Below are 21,295 nucleotides of genomic sequence, written 5' to 3'. Positions count from 1 at the left end.
TAGCTTTGTAAAATGCTTTCGCATGATATAGAAAATGGTTTGTGTATGGTAAATGCAGATTTAACATACTGTTTTGACTACCTCGAATATTGGTAAATGGTTGTCTGTTTTACATGTAAGTTTAATTAACGTTTTATCTCTGACTGAAAAAATATAGGTGTGGAATTGTGTTTCGTTTACAAGTACTTTCTGTAAGAAGACTCTTTTAGCTGTTATAGTGATTACCAAAATAATAATCCTACCAAAGATTAAGATTTCTTTGCGTAATCTCAGTGACATGTCACAGTCTTATGGCTTACGTGATACATTTCTACTCCATAATAGTGTAACACTTGAAATGATATTTTCAAGAACTGAAATACAAACAGTACTGGTTTTATTGTAGGAGAAAGCAACATATACTTATGTTGTTATGAAAATCAGCATAATATTATGTTCATATAGGTTGGATACTGGGAGCATGGGAAAGGACTAAAAGATATTGCAGTACAATCTGATGGCGATCACAAAGAGGAAAAACCACATAACAGAACTAGAATCGTCACAACTATTATAGTCAGTATTATTGTCCAGATTTAAGTTAATATACGTTTTGACGTTACTTTTGAGTCGGCTAAACGCTGAAAGCGTTTGACGAGTCTTTGCTATCGCCCGATTCTCATTCACATTAAATGGCCTCACAACACAGCGAATTGATGTAGTTCCATAAGATTGTCTCTAATTTCAAAGAGTTCATTGATCGGATGAAGTTCAGTTATGTCAATCCCATTTGCTATGACCAATATTCGATGTAATCTGTCAAATTTATGAAGTGTAATTGTGCAATACTCGAATAAAACCACGTATTTTCTTCCGCGGTAACTCATTAAGCATAAACACGCATAACGATTCAGCGGGATTTGGTAATACATTTGCGCATATGATTATGGTGACTAATTTAATGCCCTTTTGTCACAAAATAGCAAATATGATGTTCACAAATTAAAATAAAACTGCATATTAACTTTTTAGCCAACTTCTCCATTAGTTACCCTGTCCGTTTCAAAAAATAATCTTTAAAATCATTGCGCAAATAACAAATTTATTGCGCTGTGCATTTCATGAATTGCGCAGGCTTACCAAGCTTGCGTAACATCCAGCGAAAGACAAAATATAGTTCCAGAACATACTGCTAGTATTTTATTGAGTCGGGTACCTCTGAAAGCATTGGAATGTCTCTTATCAAAGAGTTTAGCACATCGATGAAATTAAATTATGACATCTTCATTTTAAATGACCCGAATAAGATATGTGCAGTACGTTAATTCTTCCGCGAGACTTCGCGGATGAATCCTAACTACATTCTGGGCACTTGTCGGCGAACACACGTGACCTGTTCATAACAACGCCACATGGGTTGAAATTTGCAGTCATTAAGCTGATAAATTATCGGGAGAAGAAGCTCATACTGGTTTGTTTAATTACAACTGATTTTAAAAATGATTTTATTTCCTATTTTTCGAGAAATAAACAATCGGCGAAACATTAAATTGTATTTTCTTGTAGTTTTTGAAATCGAAAGTAGATCGTCTATGTTAGATTGCTTTGACGGAACGAAACAACTGTTTTATGAAATGATTTAAATCAGAGGTAATTTCACCGTAAACTTCAATGTCAGATACTGCCAATTGCTGCTAAACTGTCTTCGTATCATCACAATTTGTAAAACATATTGTTGAAACTGGAGATTTTGGCGGTATAAAGAAAAGAAAACTGTAATCGTATCCGATTATAGTATTTTGGATAAATATCGAGCTGTGTTATGAAATTTTAATTATGGTAACAGAAATGATTCTAGAATTTATTTTTATAGCACATATATAGAATCTATATCAGACTTATATTCTAGTCCCGAGGCATGACCTTAAAGTAGAAGTATGAAGTGACAGTCATTCATACTTTGGATATTGGCATACTAAAAAGAATCTAGGTAATATTTAGAAATTGAAGCATAAAATTTTCAGTTAGAAACCGCACCAAAGGCTGTATCAAGGGTGTACATTTTCAAAATTTTCTTTTGGTGATACCCCAAACCCTACTTGCAGGAGGGGGTATCCTCCCACACCCTCCCCCCATATTGCCACTTTACAGTTTGATACATTTGCCCTTTAACAACCTGCCACAATGCCCATTTCAAAATCTGACTGCAATTCAAAGGAACACCCCTCCGCACACCCACCCGACTACCGACCACGTAAAAATGGCTCAAATATTTTCAGCCCAGTCTGGGCCTGTCTGTCTACATGAATCAATACTTACAAATCGATTATCTCAATTTTGAAAATGGTATCTTGTTATTAAAACGGCAATATATATGACATCATACTGTTACGTTAGTCACGTATTAAAATTGTATGAGATATTATCAGAATTGTAGTTGTAATTTATATTCTTGTTTACCATTGATAATTTTGATGATGCTGCTTTTTGATTTTTTTGAAATTTTAATACATTCTTTAGGAATGGGGTAATGTACTTCTGGTGGCATGTCTAGTTCTAATTGCTAGTAGCGTATGATTAGCAGAATATTTAATTCCCGTTTATTGTTATACAAGTCACATGAAAATATTTTCGTGTAGTGTAAGCTGTACGGGAAACATGCACATATGATATTTTATTGTATCGCGAAATATTATTATTCGTTTCAGAATGAACCTTTTGTACAGAAGAAGAAGTCAGACAACGGAAAGCCATGGGTAGGCAATGATCGTTTTGAGGGGTACTGCATAGATATGATTAAAGGAGTTGCTGAGATGGCGAATTTTACCTACATTTTGAAACTTGTAAATGATTCAGAGTATGGCACGAAAGGCGAAAACGATTCATGGAATGGTCTCATCGGCGAATTAAAAAGGGGGGTTAGTTTCTTCAATACTTCTGACTTTAAGTAAATTAGTAGTGATGGGCAAATCGGCTAGACTTGCCAATCGATTGATCGGCATAATCGGACAAGTCAACCGATTCGATTAATCGGATATAATCGGATAATCGGTTACTCTAGTTGCATATCTATAAGTTCACCTCACAATGTATGTTTTATGTCATTACTTAAGAAAGGAATCTCACAGACATCAAATATCCTATTCCTATTGTATCCCATCATAAATACGAGTAAGTAAACAGCATAAAAGTAAAATATTTGTGAAGATAGTAAACTTCAAATCAGGTACTCGTCTTAATTTCACCAGGGACTTATCCAATGATATTGTGTTATTAAATTAAAATTTGGAGCAAAAAAGAATTAACGATCTATTAATTCTTATTGAACGACTGGAATGGTTTCAATCCCGCAAAATCAAAAATTGAAAATGCTTTTGCTAATATGCTTGCGTAAGTCCTACGGCATGCTATGCATACTGCCATACTAATGTCAAGAGTTTAGATTGATGGTTTTCCCGGCTTAATTTTGTAAAAGCCATATATCTTCCAAAATCTGGGTGACATCAATTCTTTCGACACTTTGGAGGCAGCCATTTTAAGTAGAGTAGTTTCCCTTGGCGTAATTGGCTCAGAGAACCGTAAATACCAGAAAGAAAAAGATCAGAAACAACTAAATTATCCGTTAAGGGTGCCAAGTAATTAATCGGTCAGGGAAAAGTGAAGTCGGCGATGGCGATCATGACTGCAACGCCGACGAATATTTGATTGTCGCCGATTGTCGGCCCATCACTATAAATTAGATTTCAAATTACAGCATTAACACAAACGGAATGCGCAGAAAGTTTTCAGTACTTATGAGTGCTAAGAAAGATAATTGTTTGTCTTGAAAATTGGTTGAATCTATTCCTTGACAAACAATTGTTTGTTTACTGTTGTTTTAATTTGCTTGAACATCCCTATATAAATTTATCATAAATGCCGAAATCTAAGTACCAGACTAGATACAAATGAAGCTTTAGATCGTTTGGTGGCAATGCTTTTTGTCAGAAAAGGATTTATTCTATTTTTGTCTACAGTACTATTCTTTAAATAACATTCAAGACTGATATTGATAATTATGTTCTCTTCTGTGTTGTTTTGTTTTTTCGTAACACAATAGATACACTCGCAGTCATAATATAGTAGCAGCATTCATTTCTCTATAATTAAGTGCATAACACATTAAACAAAAACACATCTCAATAAACTAATGATCTGTTGCACATGGACACGATTATATTACCTAAAACCGACATGGTACTTCCGTAGATGGAGTTGTGTTATAAAGGTAATGGTTAACTTAGAAAGTACGTTCTTAAGCAAAGTTCAAAGGATTTTCTAATAAGGAAAATATGTCAGACTTTGATCTATTTTTCAGTAATTCAAGTAGATTACGATCTTTTTATATGATTTTTATTTTGAAATGTACCTTGTGTTTTATTCAAGCAAACGATATAACTTGGATCGGCTCATTTAAAAAGAATAAGAGGTTACTTTGAGTTTGCAACGGCCTTATCTCAAATTTTCCTTTATGAACATTCTCAAAACGGAAAAATGATGATTAAATATCATTTACGTTATGGTATACCTTTTATTCGTAGAAGACGGCATGCAAGAATTTTGTCTCGTTGGCTGTATGTTCCGATGGAAAAGGTCTCATTTCCACATAAACCGTTACAACTGAGCTGGATTTTCATTTCCGTAACTCTTTAATCTGACTTTGCTTAGATAAAATGATCTAATATTTTCTTTTATTTTTATAGGAAGCTGACATCGCCTTGGCAAGCCTTACGATTACCCATCAACGAGAAGAAGCCGTGTACTTCACAAAACCTTATATGAACACCGGGATCTCGATCATGATAAAGAAACCAGAGAGGGAGAAACCTGGAGTATTCTCATTTATGGACCCCTTGTCGCTGCAAGTGTGGGGCTTAATCATAGGAGGATTTTTCGCCGTCAGCTTTATATTGTATATGGTTGGGCGATTTAGTCCATACGAGTGGCAGGATGAAGATGCCGGCGCAGATACAGCACCGTCAGATACTTTCTCATTTATAAATACCTTATGGTTCTCGTTGGGTGCTCTCATGCAGCAGGGCCCTGATATCTTCCCAAGGTGCGGTCAATTAAGATTTAACTTAACCGTACTTAGCGTACATCTTTTATATCTTTGGGTTGATATCAGCTTCTGAGTGCATGGCATTCTTCATTTATTTTTCATCAGAGCTATCTGTGCTCATATTTTCTACAGCTTTTTTTGTTTACTGCTAAGTTTTCACCAGACAGTGTGTAGCCGAAATCTCTGCTTTTGCACTTGTTCAAATGCATGTTCAACTTGTCGTTTTGTTGTAACAGCATATGCCGATTACAATTTACTGAGGTTTTCATTACGGTGTGTGAGTAAAACATTTTCCATCTAATTATTTGAACAATGATATCATTGAATAGTACATAGTGGTTCTATGTTCCGTTCGTAACATACTTAAAGACAAGAACGTAAAATGATAAAATAAAATAATTAATTACATTATGATGTAAACTCAATTTGCATTTAGTATCATTAATCAGTATTTAAGATCATTCAATTGTCGGTGTTTTACTTAGTACTGTCCAACCTGTGATATAGACCACCCGTGAATATCGACCACCTGTTGCTTTATATTTGTTGTTTATTTAAAACGTTAATGGTACACTATAATTCTTTAATACACACAACATGCAAATGAAAGCAGGCCCTCTTAAGCGGGGCCTTTCTGTATAAGTTGGAATACACTTCGAATTTCGACTATATCGGTTGATTTATTATTCGGTTTTAACATTGGAAGTAACAATGTTACATGTATTCAAGTTCTACAAATATGCCGCTTGATAAGCATATGAACACGTCATTAATTGTGATATTACCATCATCAATATAATTATGATTTACAGAAGTGATGTGCCGCTAATTTATCGTCTTTATCTAACAATTGATTTTAAAAGATATTACTTTCTTACTGATGCATTTTCCATTTGGTATTTCCTTTTATTTGTTGCTTAACAGTTCATATTGTGAAACGTGTATGAATATGATATATAACGTAATATATTGTTTATCTATACATATTATCAATATTTATGTCCGCGTACAATTTTATATTGCTAACTTCCAGGTTACAAACGAGATTTTTAAGAAGGCAGATAACGCTATAGTTAGTAAACAATAGTGTTTAATGATATATTAGACATGTCATATGAAAATAAAATTCATTGGAAAGTCGATATGATTCTGTCGTAAATCAACATTTTAACGTCAGTACTATATTCATTCTCGAGATATTTTATATCATTTGATATTACACGGCCTTTGCGATCATATGATTGATTTTGTAATATTTCAGACTTTACGACGGATATCAGTAAAAGAAAACAATTTTCTGAACAATACTACCTTTAAATGAATTTTGACCTGCAAAGAAGTAATTACCGGCAACGAATTTCAATATATTTGCTCTGAACCAGCTTTCTTACTATAATAGATTGCTTTAACACCTGCTATCTGATCTCTATTAATCTAAAGACATGCTCTTTTCAAATTTCATCCAGTATATTCTGAAACAAAGCTTGTGTTCTTGGAAGAAATATACGTTAACATTAATCATTTGATTGATTACAGAAAAGACGGTAGGATTTAAATGCTTTAAAAGCGGCACTTTAATCACTTGTTTTCTCTTTTAAACTTCTGATTGTTTCTATTTTATGTCATCGAAACTGATATGCTTTGAGCTTTGGTAGTATTAAGAGGTCTTGTGTACAAATGTAATGTTTACATTAATTCTGAGGTAAGCTTTGCTTAAGTAGGGAAGTAGGCCTTTTTGTGTTTCATTCATTAACTATCAATATAAAAGGATCACGCATGTGAAAAAGGCATGTTGCATTGGCCTTTCTTTTTTCACTCGTATGTAAAATGTTATTGACTGATCATGTTTGCGTTTTAAAATGCTCAACGCTGATCATGATTTCTTTATTAGGGAAAGCAGCAAACATTTTAAATCATAACAAATATGTTAACTTTCTATGTAATGTAATTATTGCAGCTCGAAATCGAATACTATTATCATAACTCTATTATTTTACACCGCTATGTTTTCTTTTTAGCTCATCTGTCACGTAGTAACAAGGTGAGCTTTGTAATCACTCTTCGTCCGTCTTCCGTCCACAATTTGTTGTGAATACGATAGATACCACATTTTGTATTTGATTTTGATCAAACTTGCAACTTGTATTGGCATAATATTTCGGTTCCTTTCGAAAACTGGCCAGATCCCATCATGGGTTCCAGAGTTATGGCCCCTTAAAGAGCCAAAATTAGATATTTTGGCTTTTGCAGCCATCTTATCTATGGTTTGATTTGATACAAACTTGCAAAATTTCTTAAACAACAATATATCTTGGATTCCATGATGAGTCCGACAGATCCAATCATAGGTTCCGGAGTTACGGCCCCTGATTGACCCCTGAAAGAGCCAAATATTTACCTTGTTAACACGATAGAAGTGACATTTTAAATTCGATTTTAACCAACTTACACACAACTTAAGTCACAATAAGATCTCAGTTCCTTTCAAAAAATGGCTAGAATCATTAATGGGTTCTAGAGTTACTGGCCCTGAAAGCAGCAAAATGTTCTATTTTTGGAATGTTCAGCCATAAAGAGGTCAGTCTTGGTCAGAATGTTTATCATGAATATTCTTACTGGATTATATGGGTTAAAAACTAGGTCACCCCGTAAAATCAAAGGGAAAGCTTGTTAAAACTATTGAGGACAAATTTATGACCCTATCGTTATGAATTTGGTCAGAATGTTAATCTAAATGATTCCTAGGCCAAATTTGAAAATGGATTATATGGAGTCAAAAACTAGGTCACTCGCACAAATCAAATAAAAGCTTTTTAACACTCTAGATGCCACATTTATGGCCCCATCTTCATGAAACTTTGTCAGAATGTTTATCTTGATGATTTCTAGCCCAAGGTTGAAACTTGGTCAGCCGCTCAAATCAAAGGAAAAGCTTGTTAACACTGTAGAGGCCACAGTTCTGAACCTATCTTAATGAAAATTGATCAGAGTGTTTGTCTTGATTAACCCAACAATGTGAAACTGGTCACGTGAGGTGAAAAAAAGATCACTGCTCAACTCGCAATGGAACGCTTGTAACATCCTAGAGGCCAATTTTATCCTATCTTCATGAAATTGTCAGAGTGTTTTCTGTTATCTCACGCAATGTTTGAATCCGTTTCTGTGGGTCAAAACAAGATCAGTTGCTCAACTCGCATGAAAAGCTTGATAACACTCCAGAGGCCATACTTGTTTATTCCTATCTTCATGAATCTTGGTCAGAGTGTTTATCTTCGTTATCTCTACGCCATGTTTGAATCTGATTCATGTGGGGTCAGAATCTAGGTCACCCGTTCAAATCAAAGGAAAAGTCTGTTAACACTTTAGAGGTTGTAGGCCCAATTACTTAGGTGAGCGATCCAGAGTCTTCATGGCCCTCTTGTCTAAGATCCCGTCTTAATTGCAAGCTTCAATACAGTAACTTTCTTCATGTATGAACCAACCCAGGTTAAGCTAGATTTTGCTACATTGTTTAATTTTGTTTATTTCAGGCCGCTTTTCGTGTATATCTGGTGTTTCATACTAGAATTGTAGGGACATATATCAATCCAGAAGATCAAAATGTTTACCTATATTGCCCAACATGATATTTTGCTTCACTTCAGATCGCTTTCAGGTCGTGTTCTCGCAAGTGCCTGGTGGTTTTTCACATTAATCACCATATCATCATATACAGCCAATCTGGCAGCTTTCCTTACATTTGAAAAACTAACAACACCCATCAACTCTGTAGACGACTTAGTGAAACAATCAAAGTTAAAATATGGTATTCAGAGAGGCGGGGCAACGTATCAGTTTTTCAAGGTACGCTAATGTCTATGTGGAATATTATTGTTCAAAATTCGGATATTGGACACTAACAGGGAAAAGGTATACTAGATATCGTTTCTTTGTTTTGGGTTTATCACCGTTTTTCAACAGTATTTCTGTTAAGTGACGGTGGGCAGTTAACCTAACCAGTGTTCTGTGATTTTGCACCAGTACAAATCTGTTCTCCGCAAGTAATTGCAAACCTTCCCACATGAATCAGAATTGGAGGGCGAATGATTTCAGGCACAACATCTTTTATCAAATCGTCATGGAGAACATAAGGCCCGCGCAGGTATCGAACTCAAGACCTCACGATCGGATTCTCCCAATTGAGCTAAGCGGGAGGGTTTATAGATATCGTATACAACATGGTTGTCGTTGAAAGTGGAACAATAATTTCTTACAGACCAGTCAACGGCCACGTTTTGTTGGGTATAACGTCATAGGTCTTATTGCGTGTTTCATTGTGAAGGAAGACACATGGTGACCTTCCGGGCATTATTTGATCATGGGCGTGCACCTGGGTAGAACAACCGACATTGCGTAAGCCAGCTGGATGGCTTATTTACATGAAGAATTATACGACAAAAGCGAGGCTTGTACCTACATCAGTGAAGGTCAAGCAGTTTGAAGTCTGTGACCTTAACTTGGCGTTGTAGGCCCTATCAGCTCAAGAGTCATATATTCCTCAGATGCATCCTGTCATAAAATTGTTACGCAACTGACTGTTTTATAAGTCATTGAATTATAAAGAATTCAATTTTGTAAATACTTTGAAATGTTTGAATTTCATTTCTTTTGCGATGCTGTACAAATTCAGAAAAAAAGAGCCAATAATAACTATTAATAACTATTTGATAGTAGGTTTTACACAATTATTTACCTCTCATGAACATACTTGATCTAAGTGAACCTACAATTTATTTGTTAAGTTGCATCAATTACTTCCGACGGATCTTCGCAACAGCATTTAAGTGCCATATGGCAGCAAAGGGTCGTCCCCTATTTATCTTCGGCGCTATTATCATTTCTGGTTCTGTTTACTGATTGGGTACATTCATTATAATCATATCTACGAAAAAAACTCGCTGAAGCTGATACTAGAAGATACGTGAAAGGTGTTGCACATTTAATTTTCTCTCATGAACAGACTTTGTCAAGCCAAGTCTGGTTTCAGTTTGCTTGCTTGCATTCCATGCTTTCAAGAATTTTCTTATAGATTTGGTTACAGAAGATATACAAAGTTTTATCGGGCTTATTCATCAGTACGTCCTTAACATGCCATGCATTTTTGTTTCCATTGCGTGTGTTAGCGACTCATTTGGCGGGGATTACTTTTATTTAAACTGTCCCGTGTATTTGGAACAATTTGGGCATAAGAGTGAGGTTGGGGACAGGACCAAGTCGGTGCCCCACTGTATTCCTTTAATTGTTCGTTTTTTCCTCGTGTTTGCTTTGTATGAGAGTGTTTATGTGTTGGTAGTGTGCACATCGTGCTGTGAGTTTCGTTTTGGGGAGGCTGCGTTTTTTGGAATATGGCATTCCCTGTTTGATATTTATCCTTGTTTGTTTTTGTAAGGATACGCTTCATTTTAAATGTGTCATAATTAAATATGATTGGTACACATATATAGTTAACACAGTCCATTATTCAGTATGATTTGTTTTTCACAGGATGCAAGAGTGCCAACATATAGACAAATGTATACTGTGATGGAGGACGCCATTCCTTCAGTGTACGTGGATACTCCTGAGGAAGGATGGAAGCGTGTTATTAATGAACGGCACACGTATGCCTTCTTGCTAGAGTCTTCCAGCAATAATTTCTACAATCAACGAAAGCCATGCAAAACTATGAAAGTAGGGCGAAATTTAGATCAGAAGGGATACGGCATAGCAATGCCAAAATATTCAGATTTGACGTTAGTCGCTACTTTTATCTATATAGTTATGACATACGATGACTGAAGAGTTATAAACTGATTACGTTTTAACCTTTACCCAGCTAAATTTCTAAAATTGACTGGTCCATCATTCAATTTTGGCAATACCATTTATTATTTGAAGGGGTGTTTGCTGAAAATTTACTGACTTGATAGCGAAGAGTGCAGACTAGGATCAGCCTGATCTTGTTCTGCACTGGTCGCAAAGGCAGAAATATTTGCCGCCAGCAGGCTAAAGGTTCATTTAATACATCTTGAAACAGCTTGACGTCAATGTATGTCTTAGGTATGAAATATTATTGATAGTTTATCTAAAATCGGACTGGGCTGTATTCATGCCACGTTGGCCTATAAAATGTGAAGTTTCTGATCCTTATTTGATACTTACGTTCATTTTTGCGTCTTGCCAAAAGTTATTCTGATACATGAATTTATCTTTCGTCAACAGTTTATCAATTTAAGACAACCGTGCATATAAAACTGCAATGAAAAAATCGGATAAAACGAGGTAATTCTGAACGGAATTATGTGGTTGCCATTTGTTGGATTGCTTAGTTTTATTTTTAAATCTGGCGTGTTTATTTCAGAAATAAAATAAACATAGCTGTGTTAGAGTTGCAAGAAAAGGGAGTTCTTCATAAATTGGAGGAGAAATGGTGGTATAGCAAAGGTGAATGCGGAAATGCAGACGGTTCGGTAAGTTTTCATACAAATAACAGGAAATGCAGACGGTTCGGTAAGTTTTCATACAAATAACACTTATTCTATGTCATTTGTAATTAGTCAAACCGGTTAAATAATTCAAGAACGTTTTACTTTAATTTGATGAAATTAAAAATAATAAACAAAATGTTCATGATGCCTTAAACTAGAAATTGTGAAAAAAAAAAACGAGCAAGAGATTGCACCGTGTTTTGGTAACACAATAATGTTATAATTTAGCAATTGTGCCGTATTTTCGGCATCACAGTAATGCGAAGAAGCGACTGAACTTTGGTATTTGGAAAGCTACGAAATAGAGGATGTACCGTATTTCCGAAAACATGTAAATATGAAGTAGCAGTTCTAGTTAGAAGCACACAAAATGCTTCGCTCTTGTGTAAAAGAACGTTGAGGCTGATGTTTGTGTGGTATACTTTGCTCTTAAATAATGTCATGAAATAATGCTCGGTATTTAAACATGCATATCAACAAGTTTAGTGTTAGGTTAATTAATTATCAATATTTTGTTAATACATCTAATCAATTATGAAGTTAATTTATTTCACCGTTTCAAATGAAAGACTCTATGATAATGTCTTAAAAGTCATGCATCACGGTTCATGATGTCTGTAACTATTCATTTCCAAACATAACGCCAGTTATTGCGACGCAAACAAAAATAATTACCAAACATTAGCAAACATGAAACCAGTCATTGCGAAGGAATACATTATACAAATGCATCATAAGTAGACATAACTCCTGGCATTCAAGACAGGTTATCATCCTATTGCAGTCGCTCCAGTCAGTGCATTATTATACACGAATGAACATTGTTTGACAAGACTGTAATTACCGGGTATTACGAACTGTGTAATGACCAGGCATTAAACTTTTATTTCCGAGAATGTCTTATTGCAAGTGCTACTTAAATGTCTGTAAAAATACGAATGCTTGATACAATTTATTACATGGTGTAGGTTGAAACAACTGAAAATATCAGCAAACAATTAAATATAACACTGCTGAAATATTGTTATTGATAAAAGACAAATTTTGGTCAGAATTGAAACTGTGTTTAGGTCTGGATCTTTCTGTTCGGAATCCTCTGTCAATGATGTACTATAATAGCAAATTAGTCATAATGATAAGGAACACTAACCTTCTTAGTTTTTGAACATGATTTTATATAATGTTAAGCATAATGTTATTTGCTGATTAAGCGAACTTAAAGTTTTATTCGAAGTTCAGTTATTACTGTTGCAATTACCTATCATCATCAGGTAAACGTCTCGGTTTAATTCTGATTCAGAACACAGATAACCGTGCCGATGATCTGAATTCAATAATGGTCCCTTTCAGATCCAATATTTCATGATTGAAATTCCAGACAAGCGATTTTTATCTAATTCCGTTATAAAATGTCTTGCAAATACCTACTTGGAGGTCCCGCGTACCTACTGATATTTAAATGACATGCCTGTTTTATAAATATGCCCTTCGTAAATGTCAAAATCGAGATGGATTAATTTTGATTCTGAGGGTGGCGGTGCAGACAAATAAATATATTATGAATCATTGCGCATAATGTTGCTTCGCACACTAAAAAGCTCCGTATTTTCTCATGAAAGTCCGGTCTTATTTTCGGCTTTAATCGTGTAATAATTGCCATAAATATAATATTTATCTAACACTACAAAGGTAGATAACTAGATATTTTCACTCATGATACGCGTTTGTTAATATATTGGTTGTTTCCTTTTTCAGTGACGGATAAATATCGTATTTTTGAAAATTTATGAATATCATCTACATTTGTATGTGTTTACTTTCCAGGCATGCTCAAATATTCCTTTGATAGGTATTTCATTTTAAACATTTCAAAGTGATCTGTTTGTACAATTTTCAGTGAGCATGTGTTGTCATCCGGCAATAGATTTTCACTTGTCATATAGGCCCTCGGTCTGCTGCCTCGAGCTAATATGACACACCAAGTCTATTACAGGGTCATTATGAAAGCACATGTATATCAATATTATATAAGCGTCATTACAACGAATATTGTTCCCAAACACAGCGGCTGACAGTTGTTTTTATTACCAGACATAACCAGACGCACACAAGCATGAAAAGAGGTATTTCAAACATTACCAGATCAGTCATTACTAATAATTATCAAATTCAACGCCAAACCTAACCATTTTTTCCAAAATGTGACATGATACATCACGAAAGTAAAGGCTTTATTCTGTACATTCAATTACAAAGGTAAACAGTATTTATTATTGTTCTACACAAGGTTTTACTTAAGGCCGAAAGTTAACCTTCAGCTAATAGTATCATTTGTTACTCATAAAATTCAATTTTGTTCAGTGTATATATATAATAACTTTTCTTCAAAGACAAGTCTTCGAATTCGTTCTTCTTTATCTCTTGGGAAAAGATTTGCAAAGGTTAACCAGTCTGGCATAATCTATTTTCAGACAAGACCGTACATAAAAGTACAAATTTCAGTCATTTGTACCGTCTGATCCAAGTAAATAAGCAAACTGTTTACGCAAATGATTAGCCTAAAACGGGCGTCAGTTCAATATAATGCTTATTTGAGGCTTACAAGTCTTCGTATGACACTAAAAATAACATATCGCACTGTATAATTGGCACTGCATCAGAAAGCGTGTAAATAATTCAAAACATATAATTTATTTGGACATTGCAGTTTTGTCACTGTGGTATAATTTACATTAATTGTTTACAATATTTATTTCGATTTAAAGATATCTGGAGGTACCAGTTAAATAATATATCAATATCAAAGTTGTCGCCGAATCAATAATTTCCTGTTTAAAGTGACATTACACATATGCTTGCGACTATCATTAATACTATTTTATTTGTTTACACGATGTATTAGCAATTAACATACAGATGAGATTCGTGTAACAAATTTAAGATATATGAGAACACAGCTATACCGATTTCAATAATGATTGTATCTTCATGTATTATTTAAAATGTTGTTAATAGTATGTTGTTGGTAAACAGTAACATTTATATTTTGATTTTGATGTTTGAGAATTCAATTTATAGACTCGACTGCCGATAAGGGAAATCAGCATGATTTACTAAGCGTTTTTTTTAGGTAAGAGCCACTATCGTGCCTAAATAACGGACCGTTCCATTATAAAAAGTACAAAAACATCGCTGACTTCAAAACCGAACTATACGTAACTGTCATATTCAATAACCTACACATTGTTGTCATCAAACTTATCTATATCTTTGTATTCTTTTTTACAGGACAAGGGAAAGAATGCACTGAATTTGAGCAACGTGTCAGGAATATTCCACATATTGATTGGTGGTCTTGTTTTGGCAATGATAATATCTCTATCACAGATTGCATTCCACGCAAAAGTCAAAACAAGAAGGCCTAAGGTAAAAAATACCTGATTGCATTACACTTGAAAAATCGAAACAAGAAGTCATAAGGTAAAATAACACGTGATTTCATTCCACGCAAAACTCAAAACAAGAAGCCCTTAAGTATTCAAGAATTGATTGCATTACACGTAATAACCAAAACAAGAAGCCCTAAGGTAATACAATACCTGGTTGCATTCCATGTTCAATCAAAACGGGAAGTCCTAAGGTAAAGTAATACCTGAATGCATTCCAAGCATATAAAATAAAATCCTAAGGTAAATCAAATCTGACCTGACTACTTGTTACAGATTATGAAGTCTTGATAAAATAGAAATTGATATATTTTATCCTCTTCCTTGGACCTCTTTTGCTATCACCCACCAATTTATAAATTCATTTACTTCCACGCAAGTCTGTCAGTAAGGTTTTATTGAATTTGATTTTGTATTTAACTTATTAGTCCCCACTGGTTGAAAACCAGTTTCGGGGACTATAATAATGCGTTTTTTCGTTCGTCCGTCATTCTGTCTGTCTTTTTCCGTCCGTCCGCAATTTCGTGTCTGGTCCATAACTCTGTCATCCATGAAGGGATTTTGATATTACTTGACGTAAATGTTCCCCATGATAAGACGAATTGTCATGTGCAAAACCAGGACCCCTAGCTTAAAGGTCAAGGTCACATTGGAGGTCAAAGGTCAACAGGGCATTTTTCCTGTCCGGTCCATAACTCTGTCATCCATGAAGGGATTTTAATATTACTTGGCACAAATGTACCTCATAATAAGACAATGTGTCATGCACAACTTTCAGACCCCTAGCTCAAAGGTCAAGGTCACACTTGGCAATCAAATGTTAACTCGGCATGAACAGGGTCTGTTTTGTGTCTGGTCCATAACTCTGCCATCCATGAAGGTATTTTAATATAACTTGGCACAAATGTTCCACATGATGAGACATGTCACGCGCAAAACCCGGACCCCTAGCTCAAAGTTCAAGGTCACAATTGAAGGTCAAAGGTCAATAGGACGTTCTTCCTGTCCGGTCCAGAACTCTGTCATCCATTAAGGGATTTTAATATTACTTGGCATAAATATTCCCCATGATGAGATGACGTGTCATGCGCAACACTCAGACCCCTAGCTTAAAGGTCAAGGTCACACTTGGAGATCAAAGGTCAATGGGACATTTTTCCTGTCCGGTGTATAACTTTGTCATGCAAAACAGAATTTAAATATTACTTGGCACAAATGTTCACCGCTATGATACGGAGTGTCATGCGCAAGAACCTGGTCCCTAGATAGAAGGTCAAGGTCACACATAGAGGCCAAAGGTCAGATACAAAAATGACTTTGTCTAGAACACTTCTTCGGCATGCATGGAGGGATTTTGATGTAACTTGGCATAAATGTTCACTATCATGAGATAGATTGTTGTGTGCAAGAACCATGTCCCTAGGTCTAAGGTCAAGGTCACACTTCGAGGTCAAATGCCAAATTCAAGAATGACTTTTGTCCGGAGCATTTCTTCTTTATGCATGGAGGGATTTTGATGTAACTTGGTACAAATGTTCAAAACCACGAGGCAGTCCTATTTATAGAATTATGTTCCTTTGTTTTACTATAAATAGCTTATATTGTAACTTATTTATTATAGGCTGTAAGGAAAAATTGAGACCAGTTTTCTGTTGTAAACATGCGTGTTACATCCAATTTTTAGGTGTATTTTGACCTATCTCATCCTGGTAAAGAGTTTTGTGTGGACTTTATATATATATATATATTTTTTTTTTTTCAACAAATATCTTTTATGATACCTTTTTGATAATCGGCCAAAAAATATGCTATATGAAAACAACTATAGGTTTTTATATATGCAAATTTTAATCCAAGTGTTTTTATTGTAACATATTGTATATATAGTACAATATTGTTTATACATTATTGACAGATATCAGTTCATTATGTTATACTACAGTAGAGAAAATTAGGTGCCCTCCAGTAGGGGACTTGGTATTGCATGGCAATACTTCTTTCACTTGTTTAGTTAATAAAAATTAACAGTAAGTCTAAAATATTTATAGAAAGCCATGTTACTTTAATTTTTTAAAGGATGCTTATACAATAAACAGCAGACTGAACAATCATGAGCATCCAGATGTACGGTACAGACGTCCGACAGCAAAAAGAGTTAATATTGAGACAACCCCTGTGATAACCTACACAACGAGTAACGGCGGGGTAAAACAAATATTTACAATATATAAAAATATTCATGTGATTGTTTCATAGGGCATTTTATTAAAATAAATAATAGTCTAAATTATACCTGACTGTGTGTGACTCGCAGTCACCTAATTAAATGATTTGTATGCATAAATGGGAAAAATTTACTGTTTAAGAGATATTCCAGTACGTGTACCTCCACGAAGTGAAAGGATATACCAAAAAAAAGTGATAAATTCGGTTAACCGAGAGATAAATCAAATACGGGAAGTCAAGTCATATTAGTCATTGTTGCATGTAAAGCGTCTTACAGGGAGTTGAGTCATACCAGTTTTTCAATTTGATCACATAAACAATATGCACTTTTAAACCTTGTCCCGGACCAAAAAAAATCTTAATTTAATTGTAACTGAGTAATAATCTTAACTTTGTTTAATCAAATTTCAGGAGCCGCACTTAATCGAATTTGAAGAAGACAATCATGGAGACAAAATAATTTCATTGGATGATGACATCACGTGACGAACGGCTTTGAATTTTAATTTGCTTTTTATTCTGTTTTATGTTGACACTGACAAAGGTTTAGATGTGTTTTGTCAGTATGGGAAGATGCTGTACAGGAACAACTGTCGAGATAACGGAATATAAGTGTACTTATACTGTTTAGCTTGGCGTGTTTTCTTTTTTATATTTAATCCAGTGAATGACTTCTCATACTGACTTGTGTATAACTGAGATTGATTTCAGCACTCAATGGAATGCAAAACACAGAAAAATATTGATAAAATAAATCATAAATCAGGTACAATGTACATGTACATATGTAAACTGTCTTACTGCAAGTTTATGAAACTGAGTTTTGATCCCTTTCTAAGAATGCAGTCTTGTCATTGATCAATCTTGCAAACCAGTTGGAGACTGGTCGCCAAACTTATGTTTATATTCTTCAACCATAGACTTGCTCATATTTTTACGTCTTTGATTTGTAAATATGTCTGCATTGATTTTCTGTAAACTTATTTCGTACATGTCTTTTGTCATTTAATAGTGTTTGAGAACCAGTTGCATAGCATGTCTTAAGAATAACTTTTATTTCTAGTCACAAAACCTTTTGGACGTTTGTAAAAATACAACTGATTCAAATAGTTGATCTTCATTGATAAGTGTATGTTATCGGCATTCTTTTAAAGTTATACATTCCAAGAATCTTTTAAAGGTACTAAGGCACTAAGAATATTTTACGTGAAATTTCTTATTTCTGCAGGTAGGCGGTTGTAAAACGATGAACAAATATATCAGCTTCCACCTTGGTTTTCAACAAATATCTAAGCATGAATTTCTTATTTCCGAAATTTACATTTTGCTTTTAAAATACAGGAACTTTATATGAAATAAAGATGATATTAAAAATTGAAAGATACGTTTAACATAAAAACCAATACGGAACTAACGTTTGCTTTAGGAACATATTACGGAACTAGTTAATGACGTACTGCGATGACAGTCGCCAAACGGGGACCTTTGAAAAATACACAATATTTCGGAGGACAGCAACGCTCGACTATTCAACAGCATTGTCAATTGAATGAACATTAAAGTCGCAAAAGGGACATAAGTTTGTAAATTTGCAAAACAGGGTTATGGATCCTGTACAATGCACATATCAGCTTATGACAATGGGACATTGTGTGAAGTTTCAATCCACTTTCATTAGTGGGTACTGGTACTAAGATACTAGCTTACATACAAAAACTTAACCAAAAAGCTGCTAAGTCAAAGATGGGGCATACTTTTGTATAAATGCAAAGTAGAGTTATGGAACCTGTGCACTGCCTGTCAGATCATAACAATGAACAAAGGTGTGAAGTTTCAATCCATTCCCGTAAATGGGTACTGTGATACCAGTTTACATATAAAACCTTAACCAAAAATGTAAAGTCGAAAAAGTGGCATAATTTGTAAAAAAGCAAAACAGAGTTATGGAACCTGTGCAATTTATGTTTATCACAGTGAATAAGTGTGTGAAGTTTCAATATATTCCCACAAGTGGTTACTGAGATACCAGCTTACATAAATCGGGACGCCGACGCACCAATAGAACTACAATTTTTCTGAATAGTCGAGCTAATGATTAGTACAGCGTGACGTAAACTAAAAGGGTGCGGTTTGGTCTTCATCACAATAGCCGGCATGGACAACATTAAAGAGTTCAGTTTTCTCGTGAAACATTTTCTTACATTTTCCTAATTATTCCTTGCCATTTTTGACATTAAAGCTATTCACCCACTGTTTGGGTGAATTATTTACACGTTCATTTCCAACAAGTTTGACATGGAATGTGCATACATAATTGCAAGAAATAGATAAAGCGAAGAACTAACTCCAGAAATATACTTTTTACTTCAAAACTAACATGTTTCGTCCATTGGACTTCATCAGAGTATAATAACAAAATAGTATGACGTCACAGGAAAGTACGACGTCAATGACGACGTCAAAAGACGTTACCCATTTTGGCGTAATATTCACATATAGTATAGGATCAAAAATAGATACTTATTCCCTGCAAAAATTGCAAAGCAAAAATAATATTAATACAGGCAAGGAAAACTAACTTATATGCAAAAATACATTAGGAAGAATCTGTGTGAAAAAATGAAAGACTAAAATAATATTTTAGCATTCATGCCATGAGGCCAGGCTGTATTCAATGTATGAATCCTACGAGTCTCTTTCAAGAGCCTAAACCAGTCATTTTTTACCAAGTCGATTGGCATGAAAGAAAAATCACTAACAGAGTGATTTTCAGAATTGAAATGTTCAGTTACATTTGTAGGAGTATCAGGAAAATGTCTGATATCAAATTTATGGCTGTTCATTCTTTGAGAACATTTCTGATGTGTTTGTCCCACATATTGTAACTTACACTTTTTGCATGTGATTAAATAGATAACATTTTCAAACATGCAGTTAAGATTTTGTTTAACATCGTAAGTTTTTAAAGTTTGAGAGCTTGTAAACTGTACAGATTCAGTGATATTAGCGCAATGAGAACACCGTGTTCTATTACATTTAAGAACACCACCATTTACATCCGAAGACATCAGGCTACTGTGAACCAAGATATCACTAAGATTTGTAGGTCGCTTGTAAGCAATAATTGGTTTGCATTTAACCAGGTTGCGTACACTGCTTTTCTCAGATAGTTCAAAAAGCCCCCAATATTTATTAAGGATCTGACCAATGTTTGGTAGGGATGGGTTGTATACGCAAACAAAGGGGATAATATCATCTTTGTTCTGCCTGTGATTGGTCATGGCTTCTTCGGTTGACAATGCTGATGCTTTAGCTAAAGCATCATCAAGGATATGACTTGGGTAATTACGATTTTGGAAATGCGTTCGCAATTTCTCCAATTCATTTGTGAACAAATCATCATTAGAAGTGAGACGCCTGTATCGCTTAGCTTGGCTATACGGGATCCCTTTCTTGCATGAAAGAGGGTGACAGGATGAAAATTCAATGTATTGATGTGTATTGGTTGCTTTTTCAAGAACAGAAAAATCAAAATTACCATCTCCTGTTCTACCAATATTAACATCAAGAAATGTAGCTGTATCTCTTGAATAACTGTGGGTGAATTTTATATTGGGATGGACATTGTTTAAACTGTCAATAAATTTAAGTAGGTCTGCTTCACTGTGTTCCCATATAAAAAAATGTCATCGAGGAAACGTAACCAAAGCGATGGCTTAACAGTAGTATTAGGTAGGAAATCGCTTTCCAGTTTACCCATAAAAAGTGAAGCATAAGTAGGAGCCATACGTGTACCCATAGCAGTACCTAAAATTTGAACATAATTTTCATTATTGAACTGAAAATGGTTTTTAGTCAAGACTAGTTCAATAAGCTGGCAAATATCATTGACTGACTGATGTGACAAGTATGAATGAGCTTTGTCCAAATATTCACGGCAAGCCTCTATCCCGTCATCATGCGGAATATTAGTGTATAAGGATGAAACATCCATAGTAACCAAAAATGCATTAGGGGAGATATTAGGCATAGACCCT

General features: G+C 34.7%; 1 protein-coding gene across 1 annotated transcript; it reads left to right on the top strand.

The window, feature by feature from the left end:
• The first annotated feature begins 12 nt into the window (after positions 1 to 12).
• Positions 13 to 19,961, top strand: LOC123558392 (glutamate receptor 1-like). Its single transcript, XM_045350273.2, has 10 exons — positions 13 to 48; positions 445 to 555; positions 2,688 to 2,897; positions 4,722 to 5,077; positions 8,725 to 8,923; positions 10,604 to 10,851; positions 11,460 to 11,568; positions 14,875 to 15,012; positions 17,109 to 17,237; positions 17,670 to 19,961. Exons 1-10 carry the CDS (start codon positions 13 to 15, stop codon positions 17,742 to 17,744), a joined length of 1,611 nt encoding a protein of 536 aa, XP_045206208.1. The 3' UTR covers positions 17,745 to 19,961.
• Positions 19,962 to 21,295: the final 1,334 nt, after the last annotated feature.

The sequence above is a fragment of the Mercenaria mercenaria genome, chromosome 5, assembly GCF_021730395.1.
Source record: "Mercenaria mercenaria strain notata chromosome 5, MADL_Memer_1, whole genome shotgun sequence".
Taxonomy (NCBI): Eukaryota; Metazoa; Mollusca; class Bivalvia; order Venerida; family Veneridae; genus Mercenaria; species Mercenaria mercenaria.
The sequence above is the reverse complement of the archived record's forward strand: the minus strand, read 5'-3'. Positions and strand labels throughout refer to the sequence as shown.